General features: G+C 46.5%; 2 protein-coding genes and 1 long non-coding RNA gene across 4 annotated transcripts in view; all 3 read right to left on the reverse strand.

Moving 5' to 3' along the window:
• Nucleotides 1-2838: 2838 nt before the first annotated feature.
• LOC114861927 (synphilin-1-like) lies at nt 2839-10697 on the reverse strand. Its single transcript, XM_055511586.1, is given in 14 exon segments — nt 2839-5007; nt 5095-5184; nt 5322-5491; nt 5578-5703; nt 5978-6091; nt 6550-6729; nt 6839-7095; nt 7160-7249; nt 7252-7327; nt 7824-8009; nt 8011-8372; nt 8453-8525; nt 8799-8886; nt 10586-10697. Coding segments are annotated over 13 exon segments (2751 nt in total). The 5' UTR covers nt 8856-8886; nt 10586-10697; the 3' UTR covers nt 2839-4037.
• Nucleotides 10698-11225: 528 nt separating this feature from the next.
• LOC129604583 (uncharacterized) lies at nt 11226-11981 on the reverse strand. Its single transcript, XR_008695600.1, has 2 exons — nt 11842-11981; nt 11226-11514 (listed from the first exon to the last, which is right to left on the reverse strand). It is a non-coding gene; the product is annotated as an uncharacterized LOC129604583 (long non-coding RNA).
• A 4562-nt stretch (nt 11982-16543) lies between these two features.
• Nucleotides 16544-19299, reverse strand: part of LOC114863196 (protein-lysine 6-oxidase-like) — a 4442-nt gene continuing 1686 nt past the window's right edge. Inside the window, exons 3-7 of one of the 2 annotated variants that reach the window (XM_029164080.3) lie at nt 19152-19283; nt 18920-19076; nt 17477-17572; nt 17250-17388; nt 16544-17016 (exon numbers count right to left, since the gene is read on the reverse strand). In XM_029164080.3, the coding sequence (XP_029019913.1) occupies nt 17269-17388; nt 17477-17572; nt 18920-19076; nt 19152-19283 (505 nt within the window). In that variant the 3' untranslated portion in view covers nt 16544-17016; nt 17250-17268. The remainder of the gene's footprint in view (nt 17017-17249; nt 17389-17476; nt 17573-18919; nt 19077-19151; nt 19284-19299) is intronic. The other variant, XM_029164079.3, reaches the window with a different exon arrangement.

The following is a 19299-nucleotide window of genomic DNA, read 5'->3' on the forward strand; positions in this document are numbered from 1 at the left end:
TGACTCTCCGCCCGTCTTCCCTCCACCCCAGCTGTCAAATCAAGCGCTTGTCTCGTCCATTTTCGCGGCGTGTGCCGCGAGACAAAGGCTCGTGCGTGTGTGTAGCCCCCCCCACACACACACACAGAGCCGACCAATTAGCGGCTGTGGAGCCGCAGCGCGAGGCCCTGCTATCGACTCAGCGTTGTCCAATAAATGGGCCTAATTCATCAGTTTAACTTCAGCTCAACCTCCTGAAAGAAAAAGAAAAGGGGGCGCGTGAGAAACGGAAGCACGTCCTCGCTTCCTGTTGTTTTGCTAATTGTCATTTGAAGAGCTCATGCTTCGTATTGGGGCAATGACTGAGGCCGCTGTCGAACCGGGTCTTCAGTGCCACAAACACCATCAATCCAGGCGTTAAGCGACGGCTTTGATGCCACTGAAGGCCCGGAAACAAATACACGCTCCGTTATCTATTGTCCATTAAATTACTAGAGAGCGCAATTCACACACGACATCCATCTCAATCAGCAGCTGTCAAAGTGAGGCCCGGGGACCCGCCGAGGCCCTGACAGGCAGCCTGAAGGTCCCACTCACAACGCTCAGATCCTGAGTGTGAGGACACGGGCTTTTAGGCCACAACTTCTGTCTTTAACTCGTCACTACAGCCACAGTTTTTTAGCTATTGATATCATTTTTTCACTCGTCCATAGTCAGACTTGTCTTCTTTCTAATGATGTGCCTGGTTAAGCCCTCGGACCTAAACTTTAGCCTGTAGCTGCCTCAAAGCACAGAGAGTTCCAGAAATCCTCCCATTCACTCTAATGCATTTGTCTGTGAGACTTTTCAGGGAAACACAGAGGTACAAGATTTTGAAATTGCGACTGTGGCCACAATGTTAGTCTTCATAAAACTAGAAATACCAGTTGCTCATTTAAGCCTTGGCAAGTAAAATTATTTTTTGTTAGCTATAATTGTTGCAACAAGCCTGTTTAGCAGGGGTCCAACTCTGCTTTCACAGCGCAGAATGGAGCTGACTTTCCCGCCTTTCGGCCACAGAGACCATTCAAATATCAAAATATTCAGCATTTTAAGGACAAAGTGGCTTCCATTTGACATTTTATTGTCTTTTATATTTTTCAAGTTATTAAGCTTTTTTTCATAGAAATTTCCCCATTGAAATTAATGGAAAACCATTTTCAAATACTCTTCAGCTTTGTCTTCTTTCAGCTTTAACTACTTCAGCATAGTTTAAGCTACAGACGCCATTTGAACTACAAAACAATCTTCTATTCAAATTTATAATTTGAATAAATAAAAAATTTATTAATAATCTATACTATTCAAATATTAATCCATTGTTCAGCTGTTTAACAGCTTTAATACTTTCTGATCCATAGCAGTTTAAATATAAATATTTAAATATAATATAGTTTATGAGACTATTTTACAATTTAACAATTAGTTACATATGCTTCTTCCATATGCTTTCGAAATAAAGCAAAAAAAGAAACCTCTGTTAATACTTTTTTAGGCCCCAAGCCCATTTTTAAGGGTTTTCTGAAAAATGGCATAGCTACATTCAAATGAATTTATCTCTGCAACCACAAAGTCTATTTGACTGCAAATAGTGTCATAATGTAGGGGGCACTTGTGAGATGTGATATGAGGTGTAAAATTAGTATAAGTGTTACTGATGCAAGGTTTATGAATAATAGAAAAGTAAAATGTTTCAGTAATATCTAAAGAGGAATGCACTTTTAGAATAAATATCTCAGTAAAGCAGAGGCTGCTGAAACTCCTAACCCCCATGGAATCATAGCACAATCGGTGAACATCAATTGATCAAAAGGTTGGTTTCAATACAGTGAAGCAGGACCAAGTTATAACAATTTTAATATAAACAGGCAACTGATCTTAGGAGTTTCCTAGTGTGGATATTCTATCTATGCTTTTCCACTACTATTCACCTAAAACAGTAATAAAACTGATTATATCCAAATACCACTTACCTATACCAATCTAAACATATGTTCATTCGTGTCCACCGTTTCCAAATCTGTTACTGTACAGGCCACTAGGGGGTGCAGGTGTCTGTGCAGCCATATCTCCGCCCAGCAACAACTGATTGTGGCAAGTGAGGTGTCTTACTTGTTATGACCTATGGAATTAGCCTAAAAACACCAACACAAGATTGACAGGACTGGTAGCCAGTAAAAATGGCTGATCGTGTTTTATGGCCCTGGTGCAATAAAAATTTAACCAAATGGCTCCCCTATAATCATTTCAGACAAGCTCTGTAGGAGGGCTAGAGGGTAACTGAGTGAGTGAGTAACCTCCCAGAAGGTAGAAATAACAGAATTGAATGTGTGCATTGTTTATTTAGCTAGTGATTAGCTTAGCATTTTTTATTCAGCATTTTTATTATTATATTTGGCTCATACCTCACCACATGTGATAGTTGGCATGCTGTGGTGCATATCCTTAGATTCTGTTAGATTAGAGCCTTCATTTGTTTATGTGTGTTGGATAAAGTATCACAGCGGTAGACCTATAAATGGGTTGTAAACTAGCCCAGGGCTGCCTACAATGCTAACTACATTATAACGCTTTATTGTATCATATCTTTGTCTGTGTTGATGTATAAGAAGGACACTTATATAGTGCTGTAACCCTCTGTTACATGCTGTTTAATGTGATTTTTGCATGTCTATATTCATGCATTTTGGTCATTCTGTAAAACACACTCTTTATCCTGTAAAATACACTTCTCCCCTGTGGGGGGGTCAATGGGCTAGAAGACGTTATTAAAGTCTAGTAAAAAGGAAACGTTTTTGTGGTTAATGCGATTAAAACAGCTGCAAATACAGAAACTGTTTATTTTAGGTTGTTCGGTTGAAGAACTGGACAGGTGTTTAGTAAACAAACAAACAAACAACAGTCCAACATTTGCTTAATCTTAGAGTAACAACGCTGGGTCCATCCAGGTAGGGTTGATCCCATCTCCACAAACCGTTGGACCCAAACCAGAACTGTGTTTGGCACCGAGCAAAACTCAAGGCAGTGTAGACGCTAAACCTTCCATGACAACAGACGATAAAAACGTCACCGTTTTTTTAGTTTTCCTTTCTTCTTTAGAAGTAAAAACCCCACTGGTGCTGAATAAGGCAGAACATGGTTCTGATGTTGTTGTTGAACCCAGGATTCACCAGCAACTCATTCAAACTAAACTAGCATCAAGTGAAGGAGCAGAAATTTGCCCCAGACGGTACCACTTGAAATTAAAGCTGGTACTGACCCCAAACATCTGGGACGAACAGTGTTTATGCTCTTCTTTCCTCTCAGCTCTCAGGCTAATTGGATCAACTACAAATCGAGTTTTTTGGGTTTAACACCAGGATGAACTAAAATAACACATCTTCAGCTCTAGCTGACACAACACTAAACCTCAGACGGAGGTAAACAGTCACACTGCCTCATCATTATCAACACCACCTGCAGGCTCGAGAACCTGATCAGAACCAGAATCAGTAATAACCACAGAAACCAACCAACAGCCTCAGCCTGTGAGTAGATGCTTACATGTCAAACCTCAGAATAATCATTTGCTGTGGTTGAGCTTCTATCTTGTTCATTTGCCTGAAGGACCCGTCGTCTCTGGGCCAGTTCTACAGAACAACCATCAACATACTGCATAGATAATGACACAAACTTAAATACTAACATATGTGAACCACGTGCATGATTATAATGTCTAAACGTTCTAAATCATAAATGTGCATGAACAGAATTCTCCACCTGTAGTGAAGCACATGAAACCACATCAAGCTGAACTGAACAGAACCATAGTTCTGACTAAAAGATTTAAAACCCAAAGGCCTTCAATCCTCAACTCTTGTAACAAATGCATTTAAACTAAATCATGACAAAGTTTCTGTTTTGTATTTTACTATAAACTGCATAAAAATGTTTAGAGTCAAAGGTTTGAGGTGTGATGGACTCCTTCTTTAAACCCCCTCCTGTGAGTGATGGTCACTGCCTCAGGAGGCACTTGTTGGTTAAACATTGCTGGTTCGGCTTTTGCTCTTGGCTCCGCCTCCTGGGCTGCTTTTCCCGTCTGACTTCCTGCCAGGCGAGTTCTGACAGGTGTGATGTTTAGCAACGGAGCCCGACTGGCCTCCACTGTTGTTGTTGTGGTTTGTGTTTCCGCTTAGCGTCTCCATGATGGAGCGGAACGTCCCAAATGGCCGCTTGCCTTCAGAGCTTCCTGTTGAAGTCCTCTCCTTCCCATGATGCCCTTTGGTCGTCTCCATCTCCTGACTGGAGCTCTTGTGGACCTGCTCATCAAATGTGACTCTGAGTTTGAGGTTCTGGGACGTCTTCCTGCGAGATGAGGGCGACTTCAGGGCGCTCTTGGGGCTGGTGGCCAGCTTCTGTCCACTGGACGGTTCCTGGAAGTCGCTGGCAGCATCGGGGGTTTTGGCGTCTGCGGCCTCGGGGTCACTGGAGGTCGGCGAGGGGTTGTAAGCGACACCATCCTCTGACTTTGAGCCACTCGGAGGGAATGCCAGTTTCCTCTCAGCTGAGGAGGAGGGCAGATGCTTCATCAGCAGGTTCGAGTGGTTTGACCCGGGTTCCTCCGTTGTGACAGGCAGGTGCGACGGCCTATCAGGTCGCAGCGTGTTTGTGGCTGGGGCTGTGGCTGGGGCTGTGGCTGGATAACCGTCAGAGTCAGACTCACTGAGTGAGCGCTGCATGAGCTGTTTCAGTCTTGCTAGTTTCAGCTCTCTTCTCTCCACCAGCCCAGTCCTGCGGACTCCCGGGGCCTCTCTGGCCAGGCTTCCTGCAGGAACCAGTCTCTCTCTGGGACACAGTGGCTCTGTCACGTCCTTCCCCAGCAGCTGCCGCAGCACAGAGTCCGGTCCAACCCCCCCCTGACGAACCATCCAGTAACCATCAGCCGGAGTCCCCTCTGCTGTCAGCATCATCTCTGGCCACGCCTCGAAGGAGGGCTGATGGGAGCTGGAGCTTAGAGGAGACAGAAGTCTACGTTTACATACATTCATCAGCACACATATGTACAGATGTTACAGCAGCTTCTTCATGCTGTGTTACCCGGGCGACCTGGGAGTCATCCCCTCTGCTTTGTTGGGGTCCATCAGTCTCTGAAGCTGTTTCTGTAAAAGTATCCTCTCTGTGGCCTGTCTGCAAGACAAACACCAGCATAAAGTACCGACAAGCACCTGGCTTCTAGGTAAGAACGAGGATGAGGCGTTGGCTGACATGAATATGAAAACACACATCTGACTCCACTGAGCTGTTCACTAACTGAGTCAACTTACTCATTCAGTTGTTTGGTGAGTTTAACAACCTGTGAGGCTAATGACATGCAGGTTTCCACGACAACCAGGTATCGTGCACAGGGGGTGTGTCCCTGGCGCTCCGCACTCTGGGAGGGACGCTCCCCGTGCTGATTGTGGACTGTCACGTTGGAGCCGTACTCCACCAGAGTCTAGACAGGAAGAGGACGAGACCAATGACATCTGCTGGTCATTCATCAGGATGCACATTGACCTGTTGCCTTGCAGCGGAACGCACCTGGATACAGGTGAGGTGTCCGTACTGAGCTGCGACGTGGACGGCAGTGTTTCCATTCTGGTCGACTTCGTCCAGAGAAATCGCTTGTTCCTGCATGAACTGAAGCAGCCACAGCAGAACCTTCTCCTGCAGAGACGACAGAGGACGAGACGCTTCACATGCAGATCATCACTTTAAAACCATGGAATAACTCAACGTCACTAACAGGTTCCTCCTTCAACTCTCACTTTGCCTGAAACATTAAATAACACGTTCACAAGGAATCTGTAGAACTAAACTAGTAAAAAGAACAAAGTGAATGTCAGTAGTTTAGACGCAAACAGCCTTAGATGATCTGTTCCTGCAGGGATGTGGGTGCAGCCACTGCTCACGTCTGGTCTGTTTCAGGTGTGTGTGCTACCTGTCCATAGCGAGCGGCGTAGTGGATCAGACTGGGATGTTCTCTGGTGCAGCTTAGCTCTGCAATGGCCTCCGTTTCACTCACCATCCACCTCACACACTCCAGATGACCATTCTACAACAAACACGGGACAGGCCCGAGCAGCAGGGTTGAGATAAGAGCCAGTCAGGAACAAGCACACGGCCGCTTGGCTTGTCTCTAGATAACACGCTTCCTGTCTGGCAGCAAATCAAGTCTGACCAGGGTGGTTCTAACAAAACAGGACGTCTCTGTATTATCATATTCACTTTCCTCCATTTCAACTATGGGAACGTTTTTTTAAATAGAGCCAACGTTTGAATTATTTTATGAAAATCCTTCATTTTTAATCAGTTTGATCTCACTAACAAGTAGCCACAGCCAATTACATGGCTGCATTTCCCTGCAGTAGTTTCACTGTAAGATCTTAATGCACACAGTTGGTGAAGCAGAACTGAAACAGTAAATTTCAGATCCAACAAAGGCAGTTCTGAACTGTCTGCTGGTGTGTTTAACATCCCCAGATGCACCATGAATAAAAGCTTGTGACTGACCTTGACTCCCAGACCAGCCGGGGTGAGCTGCTGGCTGTTGCGCTCATTGAGGCCGTCCTCTCCCATCAGAGAGGTGAGGTGCTGGAGACAGTCAGCGTGACCCTGACAAGCCGAGATGTGCAGCAGGTTGTTTCCATCCTCGTCTCGGATCAGCTCCAGGTTGTCTGCTGCCAGGTGAGGCTGCAGGGAGAGGAGGGAGGTGAACCAGGGCGGCGAGGAGTAGAGGTTTAGGGAGAAACAAAATACATTGTAGAGTAAAAAAAAAGCTCTGATGGAGGATTACACCTACCAGCAGTGAGATCTGCCCCTCTCTCACAATGTTGATGATGTTCTGGTTCTTCTTGGTCTCCTCATCCACTTCTCCTCCACCTCCTGCATACCCCCTGGCCCCAGCGCTGCCTCCTACTCCCGCTCCAGCAGCCCAGTTGTCCGGCCTGGCCACGCTGCCCCCCGGCAGGGTGAACGTCAGCCCCTGATTTCCTGGAGGCTCCACGCTGGGCCTCTGGCTCTGGGAGTCTGGGTAGACCCGCGCTGACAGCAACTTATCTGGACATCATGTTATCTTTAATACCATGTCATGATCTACGCGACGAGGTAGAAATGTTCGTACCTGCATCTGAGAAAGACGAGAGCGAGGAAGAGCAGCTGAGGTGGCCTGGAGGCAGCAGCTCAGACTGGTAGCCTCCTGCAGGCGGGGGCGGTGAAGGAGGTGCAGGTCGGGATCCATCGACTTGGACTTCCTCAAGTCTGACCACTTCACGGGGGACAGAACACAGAACTGGAGGGAAGATGTTGGAACTTTACACTTCTGGAAACAGAATTAGGTTCTAAGAGGAGTCTGCACCATTTAGGCCAGAGGACGTGGTTCCCACTGCTCATCAGTCCCCTAACCCCCTACACAGTGTGTGGCTGGACAGAGGAGCACCTTCAGCCAGAGGCTGATCAGTATCAGGTGCTCCACACCAGCCACCGGAGAACCTTCCTACCGGTGCCATCAGCCTGTACAACTCCTCCCCTCTGGAAGGATTCACCTGTATCTGTGTATGTAGTATAGTACATACATGTGTGTGCATACAAAGTACGTTCATGTGTTATGTGTATACATATGTATGTATCTGAATCAAATTAAAGCAATTTCCCTATGAGATTAATAAAGTTTTTTGAATCTTGAATCTTGGACTAAGATTGAGCACATCTACGGACCTATGGTTCAAACACCAGCAGGTCCACCTACTTTTCCTTCTGGACGTCTCGCTCTTCTGATCAGTGTGTACCTGCGTCTGGGAGCCACTGCTGCCCAGGCTCAGAGGTTCATTGTGGGGCAGAGCAGAGCTCTTCAGGCCTCCTCCTCCTCGGTTCCTCTCCAGGGTCCTCCACCCAAATTGCTCGCCGTCACCCGAGCGCTTGTCATGGGGGACGCGAGGCAGTGTGGACATCTGCTGACTGGACTTGATGTAGGGCTACGTCCAGGATCTCGTCCATGTCCAGATCATAGTGCTCCAACTCCCCGAACAGAGGCTGGGGGTTGTTTCCTCCACCGCTGCCACCCAGGCCCTTTGACTTCCCCCCCAGCCTGTCAGAGGAGCTGGAGGTGTGAGTGGCTTTGTCATCCTTAGCGTCAGAGTCCTCGCCCGGCTCTCCCACACCCACACACTGGCCCTGGCCTTTACTGTCACACTCCGAGTCAGTGGTCTCTGGCTGGTGTTTGAGAGGAGAGACTCTCTTCACGGGCCTGAACTTATTGTGAACCTCAGCGAGCCCCGTGGATTTGATTCCTCCGCTGCTGTGGGAGGAACCACCACGACTCCAGTTGATGGCTGGAGCTGCATGAGGAGCGAAGAGGTCAAATTTAGAAGCATTTCACACATTCAGTCTTTGAATATGCACTGTAGTGCAATACTACCTGGTCTGTCCTCAGTCTGGCCGTCGCTCCTCCTGGACAGCTCTGGGATGCTCTTCAGGGACGTCACAGAATACTGCAGAGAGAACATCAGTGAGTTATATCAGTTCATTACTTTAAGCACAGACAGACTGTAACAGGAAGTGTTCAGCAGCAGCGTAATTAAACATCCTATGGCCAGGTCTCTAGGCAGAAACATTATTTCTAAATCCTCCTTTGGTCAAGGATCCAATGCTCTTTTTTTAATCTTTACTGGTAGTGGTGACTGGAAGGATTTAAAGCTGCGACGCTGTAGAGCATTTGTTCCAGGTGACAGTCAGCGGTTCATGTTTGACGTGTGACCACTGACCACTGCATCATCAGAGAAGTCAATCTCATCCAGGTCCAGATATTCAGGAGCCTCCATCTTCCCACCACATCATCAGCCTCACGACCAGCTGCAGACAAAAACACGACGCAGAAACCATTACTGTGATGAAGAGTGATGTGAACGGAATGAAGCTCTGCACAGTGAGTAACAAGGAAAACAAAGGTCACTTCTATTTTAAGGGGGAGTTTCCCTCTGACCAAACACCAAAGGCTGAATGTTACCCACATTGGTGAGAGAGGAGAGGATTACATTTTCCTCCAGCTAAGGGTTTACCTCAGGTTTAAACATGTTTAAAGCTCAAACTCTCAGCTGCACAACCTGCCTGAGCCGTGTGATCAAAGGCAGCAGGCAGCAGGATACTTAGGCCCAATCAGACCGATAACCAGCGTGACTCAAACACTTAAAGGCATCGGACCCTGACAACCAAAGAGAACTGAGTAAACTGTGAAAAGCGAGACAGAACCTCTCATGATCAGACTTGTTGTCTAGTATGTGATTTAATTAGCCTCAGGAAGAATCACCAGGTTAAGGTTTGGATTATTCTAAACTGAATACTGTGGGTTTTGAGCTTTTGTAATTAAAAACGTCACCTGCAGGTTGTGAAGAGAAGTAACTCTGCTCTCTACAGTGAAGTGCATTCATTAGATCCTCCTTTAGATCTGGACTCTGTCACTTCCGATTATTTGTAGCAGCTGAAGTGGGCAGGTACAGTACTTGCAACTATACCCAAAATACATTATAGTAGTAATATTACAATTAATACTGAAGGTGAGTGATATCCGTAGTATAGCATCAGTTAGAAAAATGAGATCAATGAATGATCAGTGATCACTGTTCCAGGTTCTGAGAGACTGCCTTCCATGTTAAGAAAGAGCACGAGTGCAGCTGCTTTCACACCATGTGGGAGTGACTGCAGAACTAAACTGGGCCCAACACAAACCTCTGATTGCAGTGTAGGGAAACAGTCAAGACTGAGAGCGTTGATAGCAGCAGTTTAAGGCCGAAGGCCCACATCAGACATAGGACTGGATCAAAGAGAAGGAGCTCTGCTCGCTGTGTTTGTGTGAACAGCTTACGTACAGTATTCTGAACCTTCTAAGCAGCAAAGTAAAAAACAGTCAGAGCTGTGAAATGTTTAGGAGCAAAGTCAAATAAAATGGGATGGAAGTTTACAGCAGGAATTTTGTTGTTTAGTTGAGTTAAATTGTGCTTTGCAACCTGTCGGGGTACAATTGATTTAGTTTTAGTTAAATTCATAGTTGTGATAGACTGGATAAAACACTGATGGAAAATACCTGCAGGCTGTAAATGATTATGTAAGTCAAACATCCTGATCTAAAGATATGTTGCTTTCCACTAGTAACAATAACAACAATAATAATATCCACAAATAATGTTTTTAGTTATTCAAGTGAAAAACTACACTACAACGACCTGTAATGTGATGAAAGTTAAAATAGGCCGGTCAAATAGCTGGAGCCAGTGTTTGTGGCCTTTACTGAACTGAAGTAATAAAAGTCACCAAATGAGATCATCCGGGCTGAACGCTCCTCGTTCCTGCTGACAGCTCGTTTAATCCGCTGATACCAAGCAGCAGGAGGCTCATTAGCTAAGATAGCTAGCGAGCTAATCAGCATCCACAGCAGCTAACCTGGAAGCTAACCACTAGCGCGCGGCCACTGGAAAAAAAAAACAGGTTAAAACACAGAGAGCTCAGATCAAAGAGGACACAAAGAGCGGCTCACGACAGTTTGGTGCTACGGTACCTGATGGAAATGAGGCGGCCGAGGGCAGAAGCATACAACTAGCGCAGCCGCTAGCTGGAGTCCTGGATCCAGCTGTTTTTCCCTTCTGTCGCACAAAGACTTTGACATATGGGACAGCGCAGAGAGAATAGGCGACAGGAGGTCTCACTCTGCGGCGCCTCCGAGCACTGCGCTTCACTTTCACTTCAACTAATACTGCTTCCACTTTTAACCTTAACAGTTACTTAGTTTATTTTGAAAGAGTCTAATGTCAATCACTTTTCCTGCCATAAATCAACAAATAAATAAATCAGGAGGCGGGGTAAACCCTGAACAGCCAGCCTATTGCAGGGCCAAACCAGAAGAATTACAGTCAAGTGATGGTGAAGTTAACAGGAATGCGATCACATTTACACTGACAACACAACTGTACATTTCATTTCTGTAACATTAATCTAACAGCTTGTTCAATGCTGGAAATCCAAGTTTTTCCATTTCCATCCATCCAAGCCGCTTATTCCCATATGCGGGGTCACGGGGAATCAAACCCAGAACCTTCTTGCTGTGAGGCAACGGTGTGACTTGCTCTTATATACATTTGTTGGTTTTTCATGTTTATTTGTTGTTTATATTACGACAATTCATAGTTTAGTTCAATATGTGTTGTTTTATGTTTTTATTATTATTTGTACACTTGTTACAAATTATGTTAAACTGCATTTTATTCTTGGCTTGGTGGTCAATAGATCAAAGCATAAATGGAAAAAATATTATTTTTTAGTGTATGACATCATAATAAGTAATTTATGGATGTAAGGATGGGCTGCACTGATTGAGGCTCCTCTGCTGTCACAGCCAGAGCGTCGGTCCCGTTTTTTCCGAATTCTGAGTCGTCATATGATTAGACGATCTTTGGAGGGGAAGCAGTCTGTTAGCTCAGTCCGTTATTCCTTAGAATGAAAAAACATGACAATAATGATATAAAATTTACGCAAATCCTTTATCTTTAATGTGACTTTGTTCATTTACATCAAATATAGACTAAAGAATAAAATCAGTTTAATAACACATTAAAACAAAAAAATTTCCTTGCTGCATTGATAAACCCAACAACCTCATCATTCTTTCTTTATGGCCTCTTAATGTTTTATTTTAGGTACAGAATAAACATAGACCGCCGTAATGGTGTCTCTGGTTCAGCTCGGTTTGGAGGATTCGTGTTTCTCCCGGAGCGGATTGATTCGAAACAGTCCCGGAGCGCGTGTCGAATCACTCACGTCACATGACGATGTCCGTTGTTTCGCTAAAGCTAGAACTGTCATTATTGGTCGAGCCGAGCGTTAGGTTCCTGTAGCAGTCACACAAGCCTGTTTCCGCAGCCTGGCGTTAACTGGCTGAAAGCACTTTACTACTGGTGGCTCCGCACCCCCAGGTTCTGAAGAGTGGAGCTGCTATGAAGCAGCCGGTGACCTGAGCGCTGGGCGTGGCCAACAGCCGGCTGCGTCCACGTTCACCTGCTTCGTACACAGCTGTCAGTCCTTTAAGGAGCTCCTTCCGTTGAGCAGCATTGGGAACGGGGTGTGGTTAGCACCCTGTTACATTTGGAAGCAAAAGAGGTTCCAGCAGAACCAGGCTGGAACCATGTTGAACAAATTACGTGCGAAGCAGAGACCGGTCACGTGACGGTGGTGCTTCGACACAGTTTCGAATCTCTCCGCTTCAGACAAAGTGGCACGCGCTCCGAAGCCTCGGTGTCGGTGGGTTGCCTTGTTCTGTTCTGAGGACAAAGACGGTGGCGCGCGCTGCTCAGTTTGATGGCGTCCGGAAGCGGAACGCGGCGCTCCAAGGTCTGGGACCATTTTGAACTCACACCGTCAAACAAGGTAGAAGATGCTTCATTCCTATGACCCATGGCTCGCAAACTGGTTCCGTTTTAAATGGTCTATGTTGCTTTTTCGTTTATAGGTGCGGTGTTTGCTGTGCACGCAGGAGTTGTCCTACAGCAACAATACGTCATCTATGCTACGTCATCTGCGTGCAAGACATGACGACAGTCACGGTCCGCAAAGAGATGACGTTAACCAGACCGGAAGTCCTGACAGTGAGCTAAAAATAATAAATAAATAAATAAATAAGCCCAAAACAAACAAACAAACAAATTTATTCTCATACATTTTATAATAGAAGCTTGTGCATTGTCACCTTGACGGTGTCTTAATGGACTGATCTCTACCTCTCTGAGTGAGCTGCAGATTTTCAATAACAAATTGAAAAATATATAGCATTTTTTAAATTGTTATTGAAATCAGTTTCAAATTATTCAAAACATTTTTGTTTACAATGAGAACATGTTAAATATTGGTGTAGGTTTGTGGATGTGTTAATATGTTTCTGACAATGCTTTGAGTGATTTTACTTAAGATCACGTGCTTTGTTCTCCAGTAAACATAACTACTGTTTCCTTGTAGACCTTCCTGTTTCGGCCTCTGGACATACAGAGGACCAGAGGACGCCTCCATCAGGACAGATGAACCCGGTTCTGCCCGCCACCGACCTGCCTCTGAGGAAGCGTAGGCGGTCTCGAAGGCAGCAGGTGAAGTGGGATTTTTTGGACTTGGATCAATCTCAGTTTGAAGTGCTCCACAGGGACCTGGTGGTTCTCCGACGGAGTGTCAGCCGAATGGAGAGCAGGACGGTTCCTTTGCTCCGGTCCATCAGTAAGAGCCTGGCGCGGATGGCCAATGCGCTGGACTACATCACAGCTCCGGGCACAGACGGACCTTTACACAGTGGATTCCAGAACCACACATAATGTAAAAAAAAAAAAAGTGTGCCTTGTGTGTGTGCAGGGAAACATAAAGATCTTTAAAAACAATGTTCTATTTAGTTTATTTCTATAGCTGCATAGAACACAACAGTACAACTGTGTTAAGTTCTATAGAAGCCCAACAAACCCACTGAGCAGCACCAGGACATGGTGGAGAGGGAAAACACAATGTTCTCACGTCGTACTTGTATCCAGTGATTATGTGGCTAAAGCACAAACATTTATTAAACTCCACCTTCTGCATCTTGGGTTTGTCACAGTTTATGCCTGAATGTCATTATTAGACAAGGGGACAAAGGAAACACAACAATATAACAGAAAACGCAGCGACATTAACACAAAACACAACAACATTTACAGAAAACACAACGACATTAAACCATTAGAAACCTGAAACAGACTTTGTGTTAAAACTGTGTTTAAATGCTTGGTGAACTGATTCTGCAAGGATCTCTAACTCACGGATCGTTTTGTAGACAGACTTACTATTTAATCAAACTAAGTACTGTACTGTATGGCGCAGTTTATATACTGAGCTGAAACTTGTCTAAGCGCCACCTACCTTTTTCAGTAGCCAAACAGCTATTCAGGTCCGCAAAGTCCTGATAAGATCGCGCTTCCCACATCTTATTAAAGAGTAGACTCCGTCCTGATTCCTGCTTTTTTCAGTTTTGGTTTGGGCATTTAATGTTGAAATATGTTGACAGCATATCGAGGATTGCATCCAATTAAAACCCCTTATGAATAGCCCCCAATTTTAATTCAATTCAATTAAATTAAATTTTATTAACAGTATATAGCACCAAATCACAAGGTTGTCTCAAGGCACTTTACAAGGTAAGGTTTAAGACCTTACACAACTAAACACAACAAATCCCACATACGTCAGAGTGTGTCAGCTTCGCGAACCTTTATGTTATGTTATGCCACCCAGGGTGGCTATCTGACTCAGTAGTGTCTCTCTGTGAATTTCAGGCCTAACAATAAGAATTTTGTTTTTTTAAATTTAGTTGAAGGAAGTTTTGGGACATCCAGGATTTGGTGTATATTAGAAAACTTTGAAGTTGATTTGTGTCATTTGGTTCCAAAGACATATATAGCTGAGTATCGTCTGCATAACAATGAAAATTTATAGAATGCCTCCTAATAATCTCACCTAGAGGAGACATGTATTGATTAAAGAGTATTGGTGTCAGGTTCGGCGGTCGGCTTGACAAAGCGGACCCACATGCACGGCACTGAGGTCAGCAGGTTTTGGTACAGAGTCTTTAATAGTACAAGGTTTCAGTACAGGTACAGCACAGTCTTGTGACTCACGTACAAAATCCTCTGTGACAATGAACAGGCAAAAACGGGGGTCAGGCGTGCGAGGTCGGCAACGCTGAAGCTCGGCGTACAGCACAAAAGGACTAAGCAGAATTGTCGTCAAGGTACAAGCAAGGTCGGTATCAAGCAGGCTCGGCTGAGGTACAAAAAGGGCTAGGCTAGAGACACGGTCAGGAACAGAACCGGACTGATAACTAGGTTGGAACATGAATTGCTGGAAAGCGGAACTGAATCAACGACAATCTGGCAAATGACTGGGGTGAGTACTGGGTGTTAAATACAGGCATGATTACTAATTGCAAAGAGCTGATGTGATTGAAACTGGAAGTAACGTTAGCGCAGGAAGTGGACTGAGCAGGAATGGAAATAAAAAACAATAAAACCGGAAATCATACCAAAACGTGACAAAGAGGTGAAAACATTACAATTGGACCAAACACAGAAACCTGCTGTACTCCAAAGCTAATTCTTGTGCATGTGGAGGATTTGTCATTAACATACACAAACTGGAATCTGTTCAACAAATAGAATTTAAACCATCCCAGTGCATTTCCTTTAATTCCAATGCTATGTTCTAATCTAGAATGTTACGATCAGTTGTATCAAATGCAGTACTAAGATCTAACAGAACAAGGACAGAAACTAGACCATTGTCTGAAGCTAAGAGAAGAGCTGCTGTTGAGGCAGATAAACTGGAAAATGTGTGCTTTAACGTACATATCTGGCATTAACTAAAAATAAAACAATTTAGAACTGTTTCTATGCCAAATGACCCTGAATTTGGTTGCAGAAAACAATTTTACTGGAAACGGGTATATAGACTGACAAAATAGGAACATAGTAGTCAGAGGTCAGCTCCGTCCTGGGCTGTGCTCTGGATGCAGTACAGGAGGTGGGTGACAGAAGGCTCCTGGCAAAGCCAACGTCTATCCTGGACCTTGACTTTCACCCACTGCAGGACACACTTTCTGATCTGGGAGCAGCTTCAGTGACAGACTGATCCACCCTTGCTGTGGGAAGGAGATCTTTGCTCTTTGCTGCAATTAGACTGTACAATAAGCACCTACCTGTACATCACACACACTCACTAGAATCAGTTTTAAAACTAGCCATTATAACCAGCTTTCTTTATTAGATTATATTATCAGCTCTTCCTTCCAAAGCAGGTGAAGCTTATAGTCCTACATGATGAGGATGTCTTTCCTGACCATCCATCAAACAGGTGTTTTGTCATCTACACACAAGTAAGTGAATATAATATTTTTGTTTACACAAAAATACAAAAATTTGTCAATGAACCTGAACTGACTGCTCAGACATGTGACACTTACATCATACAGTGAGCAGACTAGACATACTTATCTGTAATAAAAGTGTCACCATCTATTGTGTTGTAATTTTTTTACATTGTGTACAATTTACTGTTAAAAATGTAACAGTAAATACCCTGCAAGAGGGTACTGTGAGGCCACCACTGTACCGCCCGTCACAGAACATAACACAATGACCCAGCCACCAACAGACCCAGTCAGAGCCAGGACATTGAACAGAATCACCACGCTTCTCTCCAGATCCATGGATTTAACCGATGGAGGAGGACAAGGCAGCCGTGATCATCTGGAAACATCTGTCCACCTTCAGCTTCATCGGTCTGGACTCCACAGCCCCATCTGGTGTTGGAGAATCTTCAGAACCTCCCGACTCCTCTTCCCTCCATCTGACTCAGTCCAGGTTCTGTCCTTCAGACTAGAACTGGTTCTTTCGTGTGGATCCATGTCTGTTTTTTCCTAGATCACAAATGGCTTCAACACGTTTGCAGCTACAGCAACGTTCAAGCAGCCTTTTATTATTGTGGCGTAAAGCAGTGAAACACATTTACAGGATGGGCTTGAGGATCTGCTGCATCAACCAGCTCTGTGTCTACAGTCACAGAACCTGTACAGCACCTACGACAAACCCGACAGGAAGCTGTAGACTAACTATAGCAAAAGAAAAGCATTAAATTAACATTAAAGAGCATGCAGGTGAGTGAACATCCTCAAAACAGATGAGAGCTCAAAGGTTCCGTCCCCAGAACCATCCAGCTGTCAGATGAGTAGAAGACGAGCGGAGCCTGTGTCAACCCGAGGCAGCACCTGCTCACTCGAGGTCGGAGCTTCACTCCTGAGATGTGACTGGAGCTGCTGTGGTTCTGACGGTCACACGAGAGCCTGCAGCTGCAGCTTGGTTCTGGTGGGAAAACCCGTTTGGTCCCTTTGGGTTCGTCTTTAAGCTCCAGTCACAGAAGTGGTCTCAGTATCTGCAGAAAACAGGAAAACACCCTTAGGGTCTGCTCCACCGGGTTTGATCGAACGCAGACGCTCTGAGCCTCATGAAACAAGGCTGGTTCTGTGTTTAATGGTTCAGATCAGATGTGGAACATCCTGTTTGTGTTTATCAGTTGTTTGTTGGTTTTTTGTCACATTGTATGAACACGTTATGCAGAACAGCAGAGGAATGGAGGTTCAGGAGCTTTGAATGTAATCAGATTACTCTGCAGGACGCCGCTGTCTTACGCGGACATGGTGCAGCCAGAGATGTGGGCGGCGGAGCCTGTGTAGTGGACGTCGCATCGCACCACGTTGTTGTTGAAGTTGGACTCGGGGACCTGCTGCCTGGGGTTCACCGTCACCTGCAGCGAAAGCGCAGCGTCAGCACAGAGCCGGCACCGAACGGACAGAACCAGCTGAGCAGTCGGTGGCTTGTTGCTGAGGTCAAACCTTGAGGACATATTTTCCAGGTGAGACGTCGGTGATGTCGATCCACTGACAGTCAATGTCGGCGTTGTAGGTGTCGTAGCAGCCTGGACTCAAACCCTGGAGGGAAACGCATGCATCACAGCAGAATCTAAGCACGACCCGTCTGTCTATTTCCTGCCTCCTCCCATCCGTCATCCTGCTTAGTTTGTGAGTTCATTTCTTTAGTTCGTGTGTGTGTGAATGAAGTACAGGAGCAGAATTGGAGATAATCAACTGGTCACTGCACTTTGATAACAAGTGTGTGTGCGTGCGTGCGTGCATGTGCGTGCGTGCATATGTGTGTGTGCATGCGTGTGTGTGTGCGTGTGTGCGATGTGCGTGCGTACTTGTGTGTGGGGCGTGTGTGCATGCGTGTGTGCGTGCTTGCGTATGTGCGTGCTTGCGTATGTGCGTGCGTACCTGTGTGTGGGACGTGCATGCGTATGTGCATACCTGTGTGCGTGCGTGCGATGTGGGTGCCTGCGTGCGTGCGTGCATGCGTACCTGTGTGTGGGACGTGCGTGCGATGTGCGTGCGTATGTGCGTGCGTACCTGTGTGCGTGCGTGCGTATGTGCATGCGTGCGATGTGCGTGCAAGCGTGCGTACCTGTGTGCATGCGTGCGTGCGTACCTGTGTGCGTGCGTGCGTACCTGTGTGCGTGCGATGTGCATGCGTGCGATGTGCATGCGTGCGATGTGCGTGCAAGCGTGCGTACCTGTGTGCGTACCTGTGTGCGTACCTGTGTGCGTGCGATGTGCGTGCAAGCGTGCGTACCTGTGTGCGTGCGTGCGCACGCGCGTACCTGTGTGCGTGCGTGCGATGTGGGTGCCTGCGTGCGTGCGTGCATGCGTACCTGTGTGTGGGACGTGCGTGCGTATGTGCGTGCGTACCTGTGTGCGTGCGATGTGTGTGCGTGCGTATGTGCGTGCGTGCGTATGTACCTGTGTGCGTGCGATGTGCATGCGTGCGATGTGCGTGCAAGCGTGCGTACCTGTGTGCGTGCGATGTGTGTGCGTGCGTATGTGCATATGTGCGTGCGTACCTGTGTGCGTGCGATGTGTGTGCGTGCGTATGTGCATATGTGCGTGCGTGCGTACCTGTGTGCGTGCGATGTGTGTGCGTGCGTATGTGCGTGCGTGCGTACCTGTGTGCGTGCGATGTGCATGCGTGCGATGTGCGTGCAAGCGTGCGTACCTGTGTGCGTGCGATGTGTGTGCGTGCGTATGTGCATATGTGCGTGCGTACCTGTGTGCGTGCGATGTGTGTGCGTGCGTATGTGCGTGCGTGCGTATGTACCTGTGTGCGTGCGATGTGCATGCGTGCGATGTGCGTGCGTGCGTGCGTACCTGTGTGCGTGCGATGTGCATGCGTGCGATGTGCGTGCGTGCGTGCGTACCTGTGTGCGTTCGTGCGCACGCGCGTACCTGTGTGTGCGACGTGCAGGCGTAGCGCCGGTAGTACCCCGGGTCACAGGACGTGTCCTCCAGGCAGAAGCTGGCCTTGTGGCCCTCGGCCACGTGACTCTGCGTGTGGGCGTCCAGCAGCTCGTACAGACTGAACTCGTCCATGCTGTGGAAGTGGCTGAAGGACGACAACGGCAGCGACGGGTCAGAGTGGCTCTGACCTGTGACCTGTGACCTCTGACCTGCGACCTACTTGTGACAGCTGTGCCACTCCCAGGCGTAGCGGGGCTTGCTGGGCAGGAAGTCTCCCGTGCCTTGGTTCTTCACCCTCTGAGGGAAGCGCAGCAGAACTCTGGTGTCGTAGTCGTGAGTGTAGGCGGCGGAGCTGGAAGAGAGCGATG

Source organism: Betta splendens, chromosome 9, assembly GCF_900634795.4.
Source record: "Betta splendens chromosome 9, fBetSpl5.4, whole genome shotgun sequence".
In the NCBI taxonomy this organism is placed as follows: Eukaryota; Metazoa; Chordata; class Actinopteri; order Anabantiformes; family Osphronemidae; genus Betta; species Betta splendens.